The sequence below is a fragment of the Schistocerca cancellata genome, chromosome 1 (assembly GCF_023864275.1).
Source record: "Schistocerca cancellata isolate TAMUIC-IGC-003103 chromosome 1, iqSchCanc2.1, whole genome shotgun sequence".
Classification (NCBI taxonomy): Eukaryota; Metazoa; Arthropoda; class Insecta; order Orthoptera; family Acrididae; genus Schistocerca; species Schistocerca cancellata.
This window is the reverse complement of record NC_064626.1, coordinates 1,205,767,461-1,205,790,782: the sequence shown is the minus strand read 5'-3', so window position 1 is coordinate 1,205,790,782 and position 23,322 is coordinate 1,205,767,461. Positions and strand designations below refer to the sequence as shown.

Here is a 23,322-nt window from a genome sequence, read left to right as displayed (position 1 = left end):
GACTTAGAACTACTTAAACCTAACTAACCTAAGGACATCACACACAGGCGTGCCCGAGGCAGGATTCGAACCTGCAACCGTAGCAGCAGCACGGTTCCGGACTGAAGCGCCTAGGACCACTCGGCCACAACGGCAGGCTATAACAGAAGGAAACGAGTGTCGACAGAAGAGGAGGGAATTATCGTTCTTGCTGCTGTCGCAGCTGATCTACAAGCTATCTCCTGCGCAATCAGACAGGTGTCCTATGCATGTACCATTGACATAGCTTCCGTCCATATCGCATCTCGCTCCATCAAGAGCTGCATGGAAACGATTATGAGAATCGTATTAACTTCTGTACATGGGCATTTGGAAATGGTACTCCAGATGTATCACGTATCTTGTTTAGTGGTGAAGCCATATTTACCATCACAGCCGGGTAAAATGCCGAAACGTTCACTACTAGTGTGTCGACAATCTCCGTTGGCTTCGTCAGGTGTAACGTCAGAGTCCATGGAATGTAAACGTCTGGTGTGGTGTATAGTGAACCATCAGCTCGCAGACCCATTTTTCATTGTCAGAACACTAACACGCATAAGTATCGTAGTCCGTTAACGGACCATGTTCCACGGATGCTGGACGAAGTTCGTCTGCAGACTAGAAAGAACCTTTGGTACTCACATTTTGGCTGTCCCTCCCATAGTGCACGAAGTACTACAGCAATATCTTCAATAATTGTTTCCAAATCTTTGGACTGGACCCTGAGGACCTGTACCTTGGCAGGACCTGCCCCGGATTTGATGCCTAGAGACTTTTCTCTGTGAGGAAAGCTGAAAGACCCTGTCCACAAGGACACCCCTTGTAGACCCTGTCTGCAAGGACCTGATTATAGGCAATGGCGTATTACTACAGCCTGCTCGGACGTCTCCACTGAAATGTTAGTACGTGTGCAAAAGTCGTTCCAAACCGGACTGCAAGCATGTATTTCCGCTGCCGGTGGTCATTTTGAACACAACCTGTAAAGGTCAATTCTCTCGTTTCGGGTCAGAATCCACGTAACTAGTGTATGCTCAATATGGTTCAAATGGCTCTGAGCACTATGGGACTTAACATCTGTCATCAGTCCCATAGAACGTAGAACTACTTAAACCTAACTAACCTAAGGACATCACACACATCCATGCCCGAGGCAGGATTCGAACCTGAGACCGTAGCGGTCGCGCGGTTCCAGACGGAAGCGCCTAGAACCGCTCGGCGACTCCGGCAGGTGAAAAAGGTTGAATAACCAATGAAAGGGTAACGTTCTACGATTCGGCCCGTAGAATGTCAGAAAATGGAATTTGTTAAGGAAGCTACAAATTCTAAAAGGGAAATGCAAAAGCTCAGTATAGTGATAGTGGGGGTCAGTGAAATGCAATAGGAAGAAGATTAGGGTTTCTGGTCAGAAGAGTACAGGGTAACATCAGCAGCAGCAGAAAGTGGGGTAATAGGAGTAGCTTCACGGTAAATAATAACAGCCAAACAGTTGCAGGATAATGTTTTTAATTGAAATCCTTGACGACGGTTTCGGTATATCTAAATATACTGTACAGATGGAGGTGATATTTTAAGTTTAACTACTGACGAAGATAGTTTTATCCACCTCCAGTGCAGGATGTGATTGTAGTCTATTTTTGCTTCTGATGAAGGTATATTTAGATATACCGAAACTGTGATCAAGGATTTCAATAAATCTTTATCCTGCAACTGTTTGACTGTTATTGCTTACCGCGAAGATTTTCAACAGTTGCGGCTTCAGCCATGTTTAAAATTTTGCAATAGGCGTAGCATTCGTTATCAGTAAGAAGGTAGGACAGAGAGTGAGTTACTGTGAACAGTTCAGTGATAATATTGTTTGCATTATAATCAACAGCAAACCAACACCTACAATAATAGTCAGGTATATAAGCCTAAGTCGCAAGTAAAATAAGAAGAGATGTTGTTGTTGTTGTTGTGGTCTTCAGTCCTGAGACTGGTTTGATGCAGCTCTCCATGCTACTCTACCCTGTGCAAGCTTCTTCATCTCCCAGTACCTACTGCAACCTACATCCTTCAGAATCTGCTTAGTGTATTCATCTCTTGGTCTCCCCCTACGATTTTTACCCTCCACGCTGCCCTCCAATACTAAATTGGTGATCCCTTGATGCCTCAGAACATGTCCTACCAACCGAGCCCTTCTTCTGGTCAAGTTGTGCCACAAACTTCTCTTCTCCCCAATCCTATTCAATACTTCATCATTAGTTATGTGATCTACCCATCTAATCTTCAGCATTCTTCTGTAACACCACATTTCGAAAGCTTCTATTCTCTTCTTGTCCAAACTATTTACCGTCCATGTTTCACTTCCATACATGGCTACACTCCATACAAATACTTTCAGAAATGACTTCCTGACACTTAAATCTATACTCGATGTTAACAAATTTCTCTTCTTCAGAAACGCTTTCCTTGCCATTGCCAGTCTACATTTTATATCCTCTCTACTTCGACCATCATCAGTTATTTTGCTCCCCAAATAGCAAAACTCCTTTACTACTTTAAGTGTCTCATTTCCTAATCTAATTCCCTCAGCATCACCCGACTTAATTCGACTACATTCCATTATCCTCGTTTTGCTTTTGTTGATGTTCATCTTATATCCTCCCTTCAAGATACCATCCATTCCATTCAACTGCTCTTCCAAGTCCTTTGCTGTCTCTGACAGAATTACAATGTCATCGGCAAACCTCAAAGTTTTTATTTCTTGTCCATGGATTTTAATACCTACTCCGAAATTTTCTTTTGTTTCCTTTACTGCTTGCTCAATATACAGATTGAATAACATCGGGGAGAGGCTACAACCCTGTCTTACTCCCTTCCCCACCGCTGCTTCCCTTTCATGTCCCTCGACTCTTATAACAGCCATCTGGTTTCTGTACAAATTGTAAATAGCCTTTCGCTCCCTGTATTTTACCCCTGCCACCTTTAGAATTTGAAAGAGAGTATTCCAGTCAACATTGTCAAAAGCTTTCTCTAAGTCTACAAATGCTAGAAACGTAGGTTTGCCTTTCCTTAATCTTTCTTCTAAGATAAGTCGTAAGGTCAGTATTGCCTCACGTGTTCCAGTATTTCTACGGAATCCAAACTGATCTTCCCCGAGGTCGGCTTCTACTAGTTTTTCCATTCGTCTGTAAAGAATTCGTGTTAGTATTTTGCAGCTGTGGCTTATTAAACTGATTGTTCGGTAATTTTCACATCTGTCAACACCTGCTTTCTTTGGGATTGGAATTATTATATTCTTCTTGAAATCTGAGGGTATTTCACCTGTCTCATACATCTTGCTGACCAGATGGTAGAGTGTTGTCAGGACTGGCTCTCCCAAGGCCGTCAGTAGTTCCAATGGAATGTTGTCTACTCCGGGGGCCTTGTTTCGACTCAGGTCTTTCAGTGCTCTGTCAAACTCTTCACGCAGTATCGTATCTCCCATTTCATCTTCATCTACATCCTCTTCCATTTCCATAATATTGTCCTCAAGTACATCGCCCTTGTATAGACCCTCTATATACTCCTTCCACCTTTCTGCTTTCCCTTCTTTGCTTAGAACTGGGTTTCCATCTGAGCTCTTGATGTTCATACAAGTGGTTCTCTTATCTCCAAAGGTCTCTTTAATTTTCCTGTAGGCAGTATCTATCTTACCCCTAGTGAGATAAGCCTCTACATCCTTACATTTGTCCTCTAGCCATCCCTGCTTAGCCATTTTGCACTTCCTGTTGATCTCATTTTTGAGACGTTTGTATTCCTTTTTGCCTGCTTCATTTACTGCATTTTTATATTTTCTCCTTTCATCAATTAAATTCAATATTTCTTCTGTTACCCAAGGATTTCTACTAGCCCTCGTCTTTTTACCTACTTGATCCTCTGCTGCCTTCACTACTTCATCCCTCAAAGCTACCCATTCCTCTTCTACTGTATTTCTTTCCCCCATTCCTGTCAATTGTTCCCTTATGCTCTCCCTGAAACTCTGTACAACCTCTGGTTCTTTCAGTTTATCCAGGTCCCATCTCCTTAAATTCCCACCTTTTTGCAGTTTCTTCAGTTTTAATCTACAGGTCATAACCAATAGATTGTGGTCAGAGTCCACATCTGCCCCTGGAAATGTCTTACAATTTAAAACGTGGTTCCTAAATCTCTGTCTTACCATTATATAATCTATCTGATACCTCTTAGTATCTCCAGGGTTCTTCCATGTATACAACCTTCTATCATGATTCTTAAACCAAGTGTTAGCTATGATTAACTTGTGCTCTGTGCAGAATTCTACCAGGCGGCTTCCTCTTTCATTTCTTAGCTCCAATCCATATTCACCTACTATATTTCCTTCTCTTCCTTTTCCTACACTCGCATTCCAGTCACCCATGACTATTAAATTTTCGTCTCCCTTCACAATCTGAATAATTTCTTTTATTTCATCATACATTTCTTCAATTTCTTCGTCATCTGCAGAGCTAGTTCGCATATAAACTTGTACTACTGTAGTAGGTGTGGGCTTCGTATCTATCTTGGCCACAATAATGCGTTCACTATGCTGTTTGTAGTAGCTTACCCGCATTCCTATTTTCCTATTCATTATTAAACCTACTCCTGCATTACCCCTATTTGACTTTGTGTTTATAACCCTGTAGTCACCTGACCAGAAGTCTTGTTCCTCCTGCCACCGAACTTCACTAATTCCCACTATATCTAACTTTAATCTATCCATTTCCCTTTTTAAATTTTCTAACCTACCTGCCCGATTAAGAGATCTGACATTCCACGCTCCGATCCGTAGAACGCCAGTTTTCTTTCTCCTGATAACGACATCCTCTTGAGTAGTCCCCGCTCGGAGATCCGAATGGGGGACTATTTTACCTCCGGAATATTTTACCCAAGAGGACGCCATCATCATTTAATCATACAGTAAAGCTGCATGCCCTCGGGAAAAATTACGGCCGTAGTTTCCCCTTGCTTTCAGCCGTTCGCAGTACGAGCACAGCAAGGCCGTTTTGGTTATTGTTACAAGGCCAGATCAGTCAATCATCCAGACTGTTGCCCTTGCAACTACTGAAAAGGCTGCTGCCCCTCTTCAGGAACCACACGCTTGTCTGGCCTCTCAACAGATACCCCTCCGTTGTGGTTGTACCTACGGTACGGCTATCTGTATCGCTGAGGCACGCAAGCCTCCCCACCAGCGGCAAGGTCCATGGTTCATGGGGGGGTCCATGGTTCATGGGGGGGAAGAAGAGATAGAGAAAGTATATCAGGATATTCAACGAGTTATTCAGTACATAAATGGAGATGAAAATGTAATAGTCATGGGGAATTGGAGTGCGGTTGCAGAAGAAGGAGTAGAACAAAGGGTTACGGGAGAACATCGGTTTTGTGATTGGAAGGAGAGAAGAGATAGACTGAGTTCTGTAGTAAATTTCAGCTAATAATACCGACTATTCTCTTCAAAATAAGAAGAGGAGGAGGTATACTTGAGAAAGGCCAGGAGATGCTGATTGATACTAGTTAGGTAACATTATGGTAAGGCAGAGATTCCGATATCAAATACTGGAGTGTAAGGCATACCCAGGAGCAGATATAGACTCAGGCTACAATTTAGTAATGATGAAGGGTAAGCTGAAGTTTAGGAGACTAGTCAGAAAGAATCAGTGCGCTAAGAAATACAGATGTACTAAGGAACGAAGAGATAAGCTTGAAATTTTCTGAGGCTATAGACACTGCTATAAGTAGATCAATAGGCAGTTCAGTTGAAAAGGAATGGACATCTGTAAAAACGGCTACCACAAACGTTGGCAAGAGAACTAGAAATAAAAGTCACCTGAGAATGAAAGAAACAGGAAGAGCAGGGAAGCCACGACGAAATGGCTGCACGAGAAACGTGAAAGAATCGAAAAGGAATTACTGTCGAAAGGACTGACTCAGGATACAGAAAATTCAAAACAATTTTCGGTGAAGTAAAAAGCAAGAGCAGTAACATTAAGACTGTAATGGAATTCCACTGTTGAATGGAGAGAAGAGTGCGGTTTAGTGGAAAGAGTTTACTGGGGGGAAGACCACAACGACGATATACCCTTACACATCCGGAAAATCATCATTCACAAGACTGCAAAAGACAACAATTGCGACAATTATTGCACAATCATCTTAACATCTGATTTATACATCTTGCTGACGAGGATAGTATACAGAAGAATTAAATGGAAATTTGAGGACGTATCAGATGAAAGGTCAGGGCACCAGAGAGGCAATTCTCACGATGCGGCTGATAATGGAGGCAAGACTGAAGGAGAATCAAGGCAAGTTCATAGAAATCGTTGTCATGGAGAAAGCGTTAGACAATGTATAGTGGTGCTAGGTATTCGAAATTCTGAGGAAAACGGGGATAAGCTGTAGAGAAAGACGGATAATATACAATATGCACGAGAACCAGCAGGAAACGATATGAGTGGCAGACCAAGAACGAAGTGATCGGATTAAAACGGGTGTAAGACAGGGATTTAGTCTTTCGTACCTTCTATTTAGTCTATACATCGAAGAAGCATTGACAGAAATAAAAAGGAGATTAAAGAGTGGATTTAAAATTGAAGGTGATAGGATATCAGCCATAAGATTCGCTGACGGCAGTGGTATCTTCGGTGAAAGTGAAGAAGAATTACAGGATCTGTAGAGTGGAATGAGCTATCTAGTGAATATGGACTGAAAGTAATTCGAAGAAAGACAATAAGTAATGACTAGAAGAAGAAATGAGAGTACCGAGAAACTAGCGTTTAGAAAGTAGACAATTTCAAGAAATTCTCCTACCTAGACGGGAAAAAAACCCATGATGGAAGGAGCAGGGAGGACATTAAAAACAGACTGTCTCTGGCGAAAGGGCATTCCTGGCCAAGAGAAACCCGTCAGTATCGAACATAGGCCTTAACTGGAGGAAGAAATCTCTGAGATTGTACGTTTGGAGCTCAGGATTGAACAGAAGTGAAAAATGGACTGTGAAAAAAGGCAAACCAGAAGAGAACTGAAGCATTTGAGATTTGGTGCTACAGACGAATGTAGAAAATTAGGTGGATGTTAAGATAAGGAATCAGCAGAATCAGCAAGGATAGGAATATATGGAAAACACTGAAAAGAAGAATGGAAAGATGTCAGAGCATCTGTTAAGACATTTTTGAATAACTTCTATGGTCCTTGTGCGAGATGTGGAGGGTAGAAACTTTAGATGAAGACAGAGGCTGGAATACATCCAGCAAATAATTGAGGACGTAGGTTGGGCACCATCAACGCATTGTTGAAGGGGCGCATCAACCAGTCAGAAGACTATGACTAAAAGAAGAGACCCCCTCCCCCCCCAATTGAGTTTCGACAGGTGGTCTTTCAGATGAATCATGTTCGTTACTATCACCGGTTTCGCCAGATCTACACTGTCATAATCGGATCTTGCCACATTATTAGCTGTACAAAATTGTTAAGGCCTTCGTGGCCACTTGATGACAAGCTACCTGATGGCTTCTGTCTTGGGTTTGTTTGATGATGTGCATCCTTATTACAACACTGAATGTCAGAAAGTGATCGTGTGTCAAATTGTAAGAAAAATTGGCAGGGAACATCAGCGTGTCTCAAATAAAATACCACGCAATTAAAACATACAGGATAACATGTTGTATGTTTTAATTGCGTGGTGTTTTATTTGTGACGTGCTGACATTAACTTCCACCGTAAAAATACGATGATGAGCCAAAACATTATGACGGCCCGCATCTCGTGGTCGTGCGGTAGCGTTCTCGCTTCCCAAGCCCGGGTTCCCGGGTTCGATTCCCGGCGGGGTCAGGGATTTTCTCTGCCTAGTGATGGCTGGGTGTTGTGTGCTGTCCTTAGGTTAGTTAGGTTTAAGTAGTTCTAAGTTCTAGGGGACTGATGACCATAGATGTTAAGTCCCATAGTGCTCAGAGCCAAAACATTATGACCACCTGCTCAATGGCTTATTTGTTCGTCTTTGGAACGAAACACATTACTGATTCTGCGTATCAGGGATCCGACAGTTTCTTGGTAGGTTTGTGGAGGTATGCGGCATTAGATGTAGATGCTCACGACAGTAGCACGTGAACACTCGACCAGCTTCACCGTTTTCGAGATACTCGTTCACAGGCTCTTCGTTATAAAAATCTGTTCTTTGTCAGAGTCGCTTATCTCAGTGGGTTTCTCCATTTTTAGCCCGTATCTTCGCTAGGGTGATTCCTTGTCCGTGTCTGCTACGTTTCCACACTTTCGTTAGCGCGTCACGCACCCGCAACGTCACGCTGGACTTTGACCATAATGTTTTGGCAGGTCAGTGTATCTCCTTTTTTCTGTGGTAGAAGTTTTGAAGTTAGCTGTTTGAAGTACAATGTGCCGCCTTCTATTGATCTATCGGCCCTAAATATACTATTATCTTCAACATCTTTTGCCTGCTGTCTTATTCAAATAACTATGATTCACCCACGCAGCTCTCCCTCTAGCTACGACAATATCTTAAAAAACGTCCAGAACGATTGTGGAAGTATTTTCTGATGCGGCGATGGTTTTGATACTAGGAAAAATAGTGTTTCCAGCCGCTTTGCCTTTTGTACAAAAGGACTTGCTGGTCGCGATACCTGTCACACGAGAAGAATAGGTGATTTAGATCACATTCTGCAGTCGAGTAGTAAAATGAGACGAGGAAACCTATATTCCGCAGCTATACAGTACTATCTAGTAACGTCACGTCGCTCACTTAGACCGAGATAGGGCAGTGACGCCGGTCAGCGGGAGGCAGTCTGGCATTCTGCCGGTTGGCCGCTCTGGGGGTGACTTTAGCGGCAGATCTTATGGGCACATTAATTGCAGGCGTGAAACGACCTTTGGAGGGTCCTCGTAACGACGTCAAGTATCGAACGCCCGCACTGACATTTTTAATGGCCTCTGACAATTTGTTTGCCGCAGCGCTTGTTATGCAGGGGCGGTGAAAAAGGCTTCAGGTTTCGAGCGGCTATTACAAGAGCTCACAAACCAACAACACTACAATGTGTCTCATACAAAGTTATGAAAGGTTGCAGCATTGTTTACTAAAATTCTCTTACTGCTTCAATCGACTGGTCCAGACAAGTGAAGTTTCGAAAATCGTCTACAGTAATGCGTAATTTTTATATCCGTGTAATTTCTGTCGCCGACGCATTTGTGTCCTGTGAATGGTCTCCACTGTACGTCTTTTCTGAAGTTGTGGGTTCAACCACCTGAAAAGTGGAAACATACTGCGATAATCTGTACCCTTGTTTTAGGTTTCTGCAGTGTATGAAAATACGCTTAAAATAGAATTTCTCCTCATTTTCAGAAATTCCACGACCTTCAACGCCACCCAAGGCGACAGAAGTGCGCAGCGGAACCACCAAAGCAGGTAAGAACACATTTACATTTCGAGAGGTAATTCCTTCGCTGTGTGTCTTACAAGGGGAGGCCGCCATTTGTGAAATTCAGATTCGATTCATACTGCGCAAATTAAAAGCTCATGGCCAGAGGTGTAATGTGGCAAAGCACCAAGATGCACTTCTCAGCCGTTGTCGAGAAAATCGACAGTTAAAAGAAACCGTTGCGGTGAAATACTCTCTACGATTAATAATTTTCTACAGCGTCGTGGCGCAGCCTTAAGTGCTCGGGTTCGTAAACCGAAGGACGTTGGATCGAATCTCGCGACACGCAACATTTTTTTATTATTTGTTTTTTGTAATTCAAAAGCATATATATATATATATATATATATATATATATATATATATATATATATATATATATATATATATCCCGGCAATCAGTTGCAACAAATATGCATACAATAAGTTGTTGAAAGTCGTTTGTCGTGGAAAAACAATACTTGAAATAAAAGACAATATCACAAATAATATTCAAGTGGCTACAATTTATTGAAAAGTTCGGTATACACTCGTACATAATTAACAATTAGTGACAAGAAGTATCTGGAGTATCGCACGAACCAGAGTGATAGTTATCATAGAAACATGGAAAGCCGGAAATAGCACAAAATCGAGCACATGTGATAAACGATCCGTGTTTACAAGAACAATTGTTTTTTAAATTATCTGTTGGTAAACACAACTGATTGACATTCTCAAAAATTGTTCTATCGTTCGTCAGGTTTGATGCGCGTATCGAATCATATCGGCAAAAATCGGAGAAGACAATTGGTGGTGGACGATGGATTGAATTTTTATAGAATCGTCTCTGGAGTTGATGTCACGGTTTCGCTCGATTAAAAAAGCACAGTTTTGAAGGCGCTTGATCAAATTTTTTACCTGCCGGTAAAAATAAACGTCACACGGTTGGACGAGAGGAGTGCACTTTGGAGGAATGACTTTTATAGTGCACGTTGGTAACTTCTTATCGTCCTGGAACATCTCATCGTATAACGCCGAGTTCGTTTGCCCACCCCAAGAGTCGATCAGAAGGAGAAACTCTTTCTTTTGTACGTATGGTTCCAAAGCATTACGCAAGAAGTCCATGAACAAACCAGTTGTTAGTTTACCGGATTTGGAGGATGAAATAACAACGTTGGTATACTTCTTGGCGTACTCGTCGACTGTCTTCTGTACTCTGGGTCCAAACGTACCTGTGGACTCTTGGAGGCATACGAAAACAAGAGGCAAGACTCGTCCAGATATCGTGATTGAATATTGTGCGGTATACGAATGCGTCACCTTGTTCATGTCGTGTCGGGTTACAAGGACAGCCTTTGACCCTTTTTCGGCGAGAGTTCTGTTGAACGTGGACTGGTACTGGCACCCTGACAAACAAAATATAAAAATATCGTTTATATAAGAAATATACGAAATCTGTATATATATTCTATCATCATGTCATATGACATTTGTGAACAGCTCTTTACGTACCTGTTTGATCAGTATTAATTATGAAATCTTTGTCGAAGTTAGTTATCAACGTTCGCGTCTGGATCCGATATGTGTCCGCTGCGGCCAAAATTTCGTCTTGGGTAGCCGTCTCTTTCCGGGAAACAAATTTTGTGATTTTCCGTTGCCGAATCCCATGCTTCTTTCTAAATTCGGTGACCCATGTTTTTGAAGCTTTGAAGTTGAAATCTGGGAACTGACTTCCAGCGCCCGAGGCCCACTGCTGCAGGTTTCTGGTAGTAACTTGCTGGAAGTTTTGTCGAGCTTCTACGAAGCGATCATGCACCCATGAATCGATGGTACAATATTTATCAAATTTGCTACCGCCACGTTTGATTTGCTCTTCCCACCTGGATAAATAGCCCATGTTTGTCAAACGAGACACCCCTTTTTTTGTAGAGTTTTGAGACTCCAGCGTGGATGTTCTTTGGCCAGATTGACAGCTCTAATTTTGTAATCCAGAAAAATATAGTCGTACCCTTTTTTTCTTCTCGTCCGGCTCGTATTCGTCTGATGATTCGTTGGCAATGGGACTCGTTTCAACGTCTCTGTAGTCATTATTATCGTCGATTTCATTAATGTCTATCAGTTCCTCATCATGAAAGAGGGTTTTTTCGGCGAGCATTTGCAGCGTATTCTGGAACATTTCTTGCCCAATTACCATGGCCTCTTCGTTGACTGATGATGACGGTTCTGCTGCGATGCGATTACTGTTACGCAGGAGGCTTTCAAAATACACCAACGCATCTTTCAATTGTTGTTTCGCCGCTTCACTGTCTATAGAATTTTCTTCGATCACATCACTTTCATGCGAAGGGTCTGGATCTCTCTCCAATTGTACCGCCTCCATTTTTCCGTTTGTTTAACAGGGTGTACCAAAGCTCTCACGTACGCACTGATTTTCGACGATGTTATAAGTTGCGCTAGGGACCGCATCTACCTTCTTTCGAAGTTAGCAGGCAACTACGCTGTTATGCGGCGGCTCGTTACGGCCCATTCAACATCTGTCCTTCAAGTGTAACGAGCGAGTAACGGAGTTTATATTTCATACCTGCCACAGCAAATTTGTATTCGTGGGGTCTCTATTCTAATTCGAACGTTTGACTTACACTATACGGATTCGTTTCGTTAATATAGTTTCTACGTCTTCCGTTAACTATACGTGGTAAACATCATGAAGACAATTAATAACATTTGTGAAATACAACTTTGGTTGCGGAAAACATAATGGTGTTCGAAGTCGCCAGTTTTTCCACGACAAACGACTTTCAAAAAGGTTGCACGGCGCAAGATTCGATCCGGCAACCTTCGGATTGCGAACCCGAGCGCTCACCGCTGCGCCATGACGCTGTAGAAAATTATTAATCGTAGAGAGTATTTCACCGCAACGGTTTCTTTTAACTGTCGATTTTCTCGACAACGGCTGAGAAGTGCATCTTGGTGCTTTGCCACATTACACCTCTGGCCATGAGCTTTTATTATGCGCAGTATGAATCGAATCTGAATTTCACTATTGGCGGCCTCCCCTTGTTAGGGGTATTCATTTCATTCTACTCACAAGGAGAGGTCCGCAGGGGTAGGAGTGACCTTCTGAAACCACCTACATGGTGGTGTAAGTCTGAAGTTAAGAAGTATTGGCTTACAACAGAAGGTAACTTAAGAGCTGTCAACCTTGTTGACAGAAATCTCTTGGATTTCCAGTCGTGTGGTAACGTTTCAGTTTCACACCGTTTCGAAAAATGTCGTACCATTCATCTTCCGGTGAGGTGTCTCTTACTATCTTGATGCTAATATAAAGGCTTACAGAATACATCCTATTCTCACCGATAATAACGTTAAGTATGGAATACTTCTTTGTCGTGGTACCATCGTGCATGCTTTAATCGTCTACTAATAATGTTGAAAATTTAAATCCATGGTCTGTATGTCTGGAAATTTTTTTTGAAGGTGCGTCATAACTGCGCTTAACCACTCTCACAACTTAGATGTGTGACTTGAGCAATCATTTTAAGGGTAAGACGACAATAAGGAACACGACAACTTGCAGGAAAATTAACGTTTCAAGTGCAACATTTTCATTAAGATATAAACTTCTCTGTAGTACATAGAAATGTAATAACTTTGTGAAATAGATTACTAATAACTCTTTTAAGGATTTGAAGTGTACACTGAATGACAATTAAAAGTTTCTTCACGGAATGAAACTTAAAAGGGCAGCTGACAGTTACGGCAACATAATGAAGTATTTAGACGATTGAGTTGTTTTTTTATTTAGAAAATTTTTACATTTGAACTATACATTACATCCAGTCACCTTGTAAGTGGCGTGAATATAAGTAGCGTGAATAAAAGGACGGTAGGTGCAAGAAGCATGAAGCGCCCTTCGAATGTATCCTGATAGCTAAAAGAGCCACGCACACTTTGAATAAGAAAATGCTACTTGACACTGAAATCAATATAAAAGATAGGGTCGCCACCGACTCTAGCCACACGACAAGAAGAGGTAGCACTGAGTCGGAAAATTACTTAATTTATTAATAAGAAAAACTCACAAAAGAACATTCATTGTACAGTCATTGATAATGAATGGGATGTAGTTATTACGTAATATGATCCAGGCATTCTTCCCGTGAATCAAATATTGAGTAAAGTAAAGAGGTCGTGAACACCATGCGTAAGTGCAGCCTGCAGCAAGATTCGTGAAAACACGATCTATTCCAGAGCATTTGTTTCAGATAAAAAAAGGGACACTAATCACTACACCTGTGCACATGGAAACGCTATAGGTGGGCCAACAAGGAAAACTATAAGGTAAATGGCGAAGGTAACGGCGACGTAACATCGGTACACAAGATAAGATTGAAGGCAAAATTATTTATTCCTTAAAACATTGATGTAGTGCATCTATAGACTGCTGTTGCATGCTAACTATGTGTCACATGAGACAAAGAAAATTCACAAATACACAAAAATTACCAAGATCCGGAAAAGATTAGAAGCATACATACACAGATGTAGGCACATAAACATTCACACTGAACCGAGGGCACTTCAACATATGCAACTCCCTTGTGCTGCGTTCCTCTCACGGATCAAAGTCAAGACTGCATTGGGAATCAAACTGAAAGTCTACAAAAGCCTTGCATTCCCTGCTGCAACCCAGCAAGTAAAACTTTATAAGACGAAATTCGAGACCGAAAGCTAAAAGCTCCCCTCTCTATGTGAAAACGCGCCACGCGGTCAGTCCAACTCACCCTTCTTCGACTGGAGCACAGCTGTGTCCGCTTCCCGTACCGACGGCAGACTGCCTCCCGCTTCTCCAGCCTCTTCCACGCTCCGCGTGGACCGGAAAACCCCAGGATGCCATTTCCGCCACCAACCTAACGCAGGTGGATTTCTCCCAAGTAGCGGAAACCTCTTTGCCTACTTGACCACTACGAGAGTTGGCAATGAAAGGTGGCTACAGGACCCTTTCATCACCCCAAACGTCCCGGAGAAGACTGTGCCGCGAATTTTCTCGCCATGCTAGGAGATTCGCCAACAGTCTTCGAAACAAACATACCCTAACGAGTAACAATTGCAACAGTAAACAGCAGCACAAAGGAGTTGATTAATCTCTTATATCCAAGTGAGTTTTATCTGACCTTAGTCAATAATTGTGACCTCATGCGGTCCGCAAAGCAAACAGAACAAATTAAATTAAGCGTGATATACTACGCTAACATCATGTCATCTGACCTACTACGACCACAACCATGAGATATTATTTTAAAATTGCTTTAACCAACTATCAAAAGTTAACATAGAGACATAGGTAAACAGGTACATAATATATATAAATATATAAACAAATACAATGATGCAAAATCATTATCACGAACCAAAGCAGTATCATCTGGTGCTGACATATATAAAAACATGCAAGTGAAAGTGCAAAATACAATATTCACAACAAATACAGTGATACAAAATCATTAATGAACCCAATGGTATGACAGCTGGTAAATAATCACCTATGGAAAATAAGACATGAGTACAAAAACACATCCAGAAATCAACTCGTTGACACGCTGTCATTTTTCAGTTTCGCCACATGGTTGTTTCACTGGGTATTCTCTTTAGGTGCTGGGGTGGGCGTCTCTTCTAAAGGCGACTTGGAGGATAAGCTACTAGGGGACCACAACACTGAACTGGGGAGTTCGCAGCGGCGTTGATTGTAACGTCCGTTGTAACCCAGGTTGTTCATCCTAGACAGCACCCCGCGACGTTGCCTCGTGCCCGTTTCCACCCTCTGCGTCCATACTGTGGGATGGTTCGGCGTTGCAGATTTGCAGGACATCGCCACTTGTGGGCCCTGCCTCATCATCGAGAAGGCGGCTTGGCGGTCGTCGTCCGTGTGTTGTGGAGGAATGTGTTTTACCGACACACGCCCCCGTCTCCTGTCGTGTCAATGGGGAGACACGCGCTCTTCTGCGTCGCATCGAGGTCGACGTAAACTCGTGCGGGTGTCGGGCTCGAGACCCGCTTATCACCTCTTTGCACCGTCTCAGCTGATGCGTCAGTGGTGGGACCCGCGTCCCTCCGGGTAGTGGGCGTTACCGCAGCAGCCGTCTGGACTAGCGGCGCTCAGGGATCGGCGGCCTCGCCTGGTGTGCGTCATACTTTCCCTTTCGCTTGTCAGATGACTAGCGCATGGGGTGGAACGCCGGCCATCAGCTGGCGCTGCCGTGGTGACACGCCTGCGGACTCCGGTGTGAGCCTGCGCCTGGGGGAAGACCAGCGTCCCCTCCCCTCTGACGGGGAAACAGCTGTGACCGCTCGCCGCATCACTGCTTCGCCGTTGATACCAGGGTTCGGCAACGCCTGCCGGTGGACCAAGCCCTGTGCTTTCTGATGCGGAGGCTCCCTAGGCGGCCTTGCACCCACTTAAGAACTGCGCTCACAGGGATCGTTACAAAATATCATGTGTACAGATTACCACAAAATCTTCGGAGTTTCTCACTCCTGATCAATACATGGAATAGTGCCCAAAATTAACTTGACAAAAAGGGCCTTCTTAACATTACTAATAAAAAAACAATGAAGAAAATTAAATAACCAATATTCAAACAAACAAAAAATCCTTTTTATAAAATATAGTTCCAGCATTACATCTGCTGTCAATCATTCAGGGTAGATCTTGTACAAGGTTTGGTCAGGATTTGGATAGGATTTGGCGCCGCTGCTAGCTACAGACACAAAACTCTACCTGCTCCTAACTACGCTCTCACACACAATCTACACATCTCGTACTAGTCACCATCACCATATAGCCCGACTACAATTCCCACATATAAACAAAATATTCCTTCCAACACCAATACCCATATCGTTGTTCATTGACTGCTCCTCCAAGGTTTGCAGAACATGTTTGCTGATCTGTGAAAAATTTCCGAGACTTCTTTTCTATGGACATTGCGTAATAAAAGTTATGATTAATGAGACACAGAAGGTTCATTCAAGTCACATCTGGAATGGTAACTGTTTCAACATCTATTCATCAGACTAATGCAAAAGGTCAGTGGGCATAAAAATGAAAATAAAAGTCATCCTATCCTATTAGCAACACATAAACACTTCGTCCTATAAGTACATAAAAAAATACTGTCAAAAGAAATCCATTGTCCAGGGCCATGAGTACCCAACTTACTGCTATCATAAGATACTCATAATGATTACACACTTACTCACCACATGTCCCCAGGGGTCCTCACCTACCATCATGTTATTTTAGCTTGGAGGTAGTCGCATTGATTCTCTATTAAATATCAAGCTGCTTGAGTTTATAAGCTGTTTCCATATACATCTTCTGGGGTTTCACATCCTGGTGCCCTCAACCGTACCTAGTAGTATGTGGCGGCAAGTTACACTTTCCAAATGTCTTATAAGATGGCAACTCTGAAAATCAAACACTATTAATCTCCTTTCATACACAAATCCTTCACCTACAAGTCACCAAGTCGCTTCATCAACATCGCAGTACATTTGAAAAGTCTCACTGAATATTGCTCACCTAAGGGGAATAAGAACACTAAAACTGTAATTTATCATCAAGAATTACCTTACGACCATTGACTCGCCACGCCAACACACCCGATACCTTTTTAGTCATCAAAGAACGAAAGCCATCTTACTGTAATAGGAAACACTTCATATGAGCCTCATAATCATTCACATTCAGATGTTTTGAAACTGCACAACACTACTCCTTTCTGCTGACAAGAAGAAATAACTACACACATATTGGGGGACCCTTTACAATTCATAGAAAATATAAACTTTAATTTCAATCACACCAGAGTGAATCAAAACATTGGAAAATATACACTGTAATTTTACGAAACAGAGGCGACTGGGTTTACCGCGGACACACCAATACTATGGCCCTCTCTCAACAAATCTTCCCTAATATCGTCTTCCTTTATTCAAATGCACATCAATATCATCAATAGCACCGGTCCTCATTAAGTTTGACGCCAACCGAGCCAGCCAACAGTCATTAATCCCTTTGATTAGAGGCATTTGTCGGATTGTGCCGCGGGTTTGCGGGACGAATTTCAACACCCACTGGCAGACCACCCGTACTGTTTACGGCACCCCTGTTGTTGCTTGTTCGATAATTATTCTGGGGTCGGTCACGACTACCGTTCCTAGGTCCGCTGTAATTGCGCCTAAATCTCTGCTCATTACCGTATCTTCTAAACTCCCACGGGTGTCTTTGATTTCCTCTAGGCGAATGATGACCATTGGCATAGTTCGTTCTGCCCGCGTTCCGTGAGGAGTCGCGACGCTGCCAACGCTCGCGCATTCTGTAACTCTCAAGCGAGTCATTACGTCTGTATTGCCACCTGTCTCTACGGCTGCGGCTTCGCTTGCGCGGCCGCTGCTCGTAGGCGCTCTGATCGTAATTCTGCGTGGTGCCATTCGCATCGCACTCAAGCTCTAAAAGGAGACTGCGAAACCCCTCTACGTCATCCTTACATCGTCCTGCAAGGATAACGTGCCGCAACTGCATTGGAAACTTTCCCAGGCAAATACGAATAATTTCTGCAGGTCCATACGGATCGTCAAGATGTTCATTCGCCTGCAGCATGTGCTCGAACATCTGCACAGGGCTGGAGAATTTTGACGTGTTTAACTCTGGTAGCATAATGAGTCCGTGTTTTACACGACTTTGCGCTGCCACTGACCAATATATCGACAGGAAGTGTTGACGAAACTCCCCAACAGTGTAGCAATTGCGTGCAATTGACCTCATCCGCGCCGCTGGCTCACCTTCGAGGTAGCCGCACATATACTCTATTTTGTGCGCACTGGGCCACGTAGGAGGGAGGGAGAACTCGAACTGCTGTAACCAGGCCCGTGGGTGAATCCCCGTGGCCGAGTTACGGAAGACTTCAAACTTCCTTACGGTCAGAAAATGTTTAAAGTCAAATTCGTGAGTTTCCCTTGGCGAACGTTCCTGAGGGGATCCGCGCCGTTCCCACCTGGTACGAGATCCGTGATCATGACGATGATCAAATTCGCCATCGTTCCCGGAATCATCGTCGGAATAATGGCCCTTTCGTTCATTTCTTTCAACTTCATGGGCCTTTAACCCTTTTAGGTGAAGTTCTAAACGGGCAATGCGCTCACATATTCCCTCGATAACCCCTCCTTGTTGTATGTTTATTTCACACTGTCCACGCCGACATTTCGTTATCGACCGAATTTCGTCTGCATCCGCTGATGACGAGGTAATCGTTTCCCTATTATTGTCAGACTTACGCGCCATTGCGTCTGAGATCCTGGCTATTTCTTCTCGCATCTCTCGGTGGGCCGTGTCTTGCTTTGTTTGCGTAAGCCCTTGCTCTCGCTCGAGAGCTATTATCGCCTGGCTGAGGGTTTCTACCTGCGCGCTAAGGTGGACCGGGCACTTAGCCGCAGTGTCCTCTATTCGGGACACAAGAGCCGCGTGGTCACTCTGGCATTGTTCTGCTAACGCGCGGAGATCCCTGGCGGAATTTCGTCCTACTCGGGACTCAAGAGCCGCTTGTTCACTCTGGCATTGTTCTGCTAGTACACGTATATTCCCAGCGAACCTTTCTTCTTGCTCCATCACCCGCTTGCTAATGACTTGGTGCCCCTCTTCTAAGGCGGAGATGCGTTGGTCAATGATCGCCAGTTTCTCCCCAACACCCTGTACTATTTCACTAGTCAATCTTTTATTCGCTTCCTCGATATGCCTCCTATTTTCTTCTGCTTGTTTTTTATTCACCTCCTCGATATGTCTCCTATTACTGTCTAGTAATTGTCGTAGCATAGCCTGTAATGAATCTGCATCTATCGAATGATTCGAAATCACTACGGCGGGCTCAGGATGGACAACACTTGTACTTGCGTTTTCCGCGTTTCGTTCCTGGTCGGACTCGACGTTTTGACCTCGTCCTTGTTCAGGGTTATTGTCTGGCAGGTTATTCCGATCGCGGCTCCCTGAACAGCTACGCGTCTCCATCATAAGGATTACTCCGTGCTCCAAAATACAACAAGAATAATGCCAAAGTCTCCTAATGGACTCACAGTCCCCACAAAGCACCCAAGATTTACTATATGATACCGATACACGCCACAGGACAAGAGTCAACCCACACTTGTAACACAATTGAATACTAAATCACAATATCTATACAGTAATACATATACAAGATAAAACATGTAAGAAAATGCACACCTATATCATAAATTCACGTAAATTCTGTATCACAGAAAGACAACATACCAATTAGCACATCCAACCGAAAATAACTAATCCTCACTGCGCATCAGAAGATTCCCTGGTTTACCGAAATCCTGGCAGGGTCGCCATGTGTAAGTGGCGTGAATATAAGTAGCGTGAATAAAAGGACGGTAGGTGCAAGAAGCATGAAGCGCCCTTCGAATGTATCCTGATAGCTAAAAGAGCCACGCACACTTTGAATAAGAAAATGCTACTTGACACTGAAATCAATATAAAAGATAGGGTCGCCACCGACTCTAGCCACACGACAAGAAGAGGTAGCACTGAGTCGGAAAATTACTTAATTTATTAATAAGAAAAACTCACAAAAGAACATTCATTGTACAGTCATTGATAATGAATGGGATGTAGTTATTACGTAATATGATCCAGGCATTCTTCCCGTGAATCAAATATTGAGTAAAGTAAAGAGGTCGTGAACACCATGCGTAAGTGCAGCCTGCAGCAAGATTCGTGAAAACACGATCTATTCCAGAGCATTTGTTTCAGATAAAAAAAGGGACACTAATCACTACACCTGTGCACATGGAAACGCTATAGGTGGGCCAACAAGGAAAACTATAAGGTAAATGGCGAAGGTAACGGCGACGTAACATCGGTACACAAGATAAGATTGAAGGCAAAATTATTTATTCCTTAAAACATTGATGTAGTGCATCTATAGACTGCTGTTGCATGCTAACTATGTGTCACATGAGACAAAGAAAATTCACAAATACACAAAAATTACCAAGATCCGGAAAAGATTAGAAGCATACATACACAGATGTAGGCACATAAACATTCACACTGAACCGAGGGCACTTCAACATATGCAACTCCCTTGTGCTGCGTTCCTCTCACGGATCAAAGTCAAGACTGCATTGGGAATCAAACTGAAAGTCTACAAAAGCCTTGCATTCCCTGCTGCAACCCAGCAAGTAAAACTTTATAAGACGAAATTCGAGACCGAAAGCTAAAAGCTCCCCTCTCTATGTGAAAACGCGCCACGCGGTCAGTCCAACTCACCCTTCTTCGACTGGAGCACAGCTGTGTCCGCTTCCCGTACCGACGGCAGACTGCCTCCCGCTTCTCCAGCCTCTTCCACGCTCCGCGTGGACCGGAAAACCCCAGGATGCCATTTCCGCCACCAACCTAACGCAGGTGGATTTCTCCCAAGTAGCGGAAACCTCTTTGCCTACTTGACCACTACGAGAGTTGGCAATGAAAGGTGGCTACAGGACCCTTTCAACCTATCTGCGTACATGGAGTATTTAATTGTGCTTTGTATTATAGAGATAATAAGTCCATATATGTTTCTCTTGAAACATCATTTCCAGCTGACCTAACGCCAAAGATTGCAAAGCAACAGATTCCACAGATGTTCCATTTGGGACCTAGTCGACGTAGCGAAGAAGGAAAATTAGATTTTAACGTCCGGTCGACAACGGTATTATTAGAGGCACAAGCACAAATTGGGTAGGGATGGGCCACACATTCAACTAAGTTCTCTTTGTATGCACACCATGAAGGAAAGGGCAGGTTTCAGAACATCGTGACGGTAGTACTCTCTTGTAATCATCATACGAATAGTCAGTTATTCATGCGTATATCATCGTGGACCCAATTCTGTTGGTGCGGAGTTCAGCAACGAATGCTGGACTTGCTTGGGCATTCACAAACCTCCATACCTGGAAGCGGTTTTCGTCCGATCGGAAACAAAAAAAGTCGACCAGACACCAGATGTTAGGTGGCGGTACAGCCTGACAACGAAAAGAAATCTGAACGGCCAAACGACGGGGATTTGGGTGAGGAACCTCACAAAAGCAAGTATCGTCCTGGAAGAAGTCTCGCTCGTGTGGAGGAACAGGGAGATGGCCAGTGATGACACTGCGTGTTGGTTTGTAGACACTGACACCGTCTGTTGTACTCACATTTGTTTAAAGACGAGACAACGTTCAAGTTTCTGTTGTGAGTCGCTCAGAACCGTTCTTTAGTTATGACTTCCCTCCTGTGCTCACTACTTCTAAGCACCATTTTCACATTTGCTACATAAAATTTTACCGGCGAATCATCTCTTGCCATTTCTCTTGGGTGCAGAGCATTTGACAGCTTACCTTGGCGTCAACTTCAGGTGATACATGTTGTGCTGCCTTGCGCCTCCTTCATATTCATAAGGCTCCCCAGCATTTCTCTCACTACTCGGCCGCTCGCCACGTCGTGTGGAGGGCGAAGGCGATCGGCAAATGCTGGGCGCGAATTCCGGTCCCTCAGTGTTAACTCTCTGCTGACGTTGTTACTTCATTCGACTGAGCGATATGTCCCACGCTTTACTGAGAGTGTAGATTCCTGTTGATCAGTCTGTAACCTCCCCCTCTCACTTATCGACCTCAATGACAGTGAAAAATTAAACCGCGTGTACCTAATGGAAATTTGGGAAAAGCAATCGTCACCGAAGTTAATTTGTCGGTAAAGAGGGAGAAAAGGGTTACATCTAAATGAAAGGAAAAATGCAAATGAAACTGGTGGAAATTAATTTTGAAAAGGGGTAAAGTTAATAAAGAAAGTAAATGTGCGGCCGTTACGTCAACAATCAACTAGCGGTAATTAGGTATGTGAGATTTGGGGGAAATTACGGTCGCCAGTCCTATGGACAATTACTATAGTAACTGAAAAAGAAAGGTTATTACACATATAATTAGCACTAGAAGTGTGGCAACTGAAGATTGACACTTGTAGTGTGAAAACAGAAAGTTTGTCAGAAGTAATAAATTTCGCTACACTCTGATTTAATTTAGCAAAAGAATTAATAAAACAGGAAAATCGAAAGTTAATTTAGTGACTGAAGTTAATAGTGAGCTTTCTTTCTGAAGCAAATCGAAAATCAGTAAAATACGGTTAGTCTTGGACTACCTCAACAATCATTTCAAAAGCTACTTGAATCTATGCAATTTAGAAATAAGAGATTTAACTTTGAACTTGAATTTAATGATTTTGAACAATTAACAATAGTAAAATTTACTACGTACCAAGCTGAGCTGCAGTCACAGGTAAGCTAAAATATGGTAACAAAACTCGCACTCTTGATTTGTGATTGTGTAATCTAAATATCGTAGCCAGCTATGAATACCTTAACTGAACTTTGAAATTAAAGCAGTGAAAGCTATATTATTACTTTAATGCTGGCGTTTGAATTTCAACGACACTCGGGTTCATTTCGGAAAAGGAAGGGACCCTGCTTGGCAATGCAATTGGGACAATGAGCAACAAAGGTTCATGCTAAGTTGCTGTAATTATAGTTACGAAAATGGTACAGTTTGAAAAGCTGAGGTCTGCCATACAGTTCTAAAACTTTACGTGCTTCCAGTCTTCCTTGTTGGTTGATTGAAGGTTTGAAGCCGTCGATCGAGGAGCTGGCGACAGTCACTCATTGTCGGCCGTCGCTGTTGCAGATGCTGGATGTTGGCACGCCTTCTTCTCGACACGGTCACCAGGCGAAACGGGCTCTTGATGTTCGCCAGCTAATGCTTCCCGTCCGCGACACCATGTCAGAAACTA

The 23,322-nt window shown here is 43.2% G+C and overlaps 1 protein-coding gene across 1 annotated transcript in view; it reads left to right on the top strand.

Moving 5' to 3' along the window:
• Nucleotides 1-23,322, top strand: part of LOC126142041 (lachesin-like) — a 703,294-nt gene that overhangs the window by 554,257 nt on the left and 125,715 nt on the right. Inside the window, exon 8 of the mRNA XM_049915285.1 lies at nt 9,383-9,445. Coding sequence (XP_049771242.1) covers nt 9,383-9,445 — 63 coding nt within the window. The remainder of the gene's footprint in view (nt 1-9,382; nt 9,446-23,322) is intronic.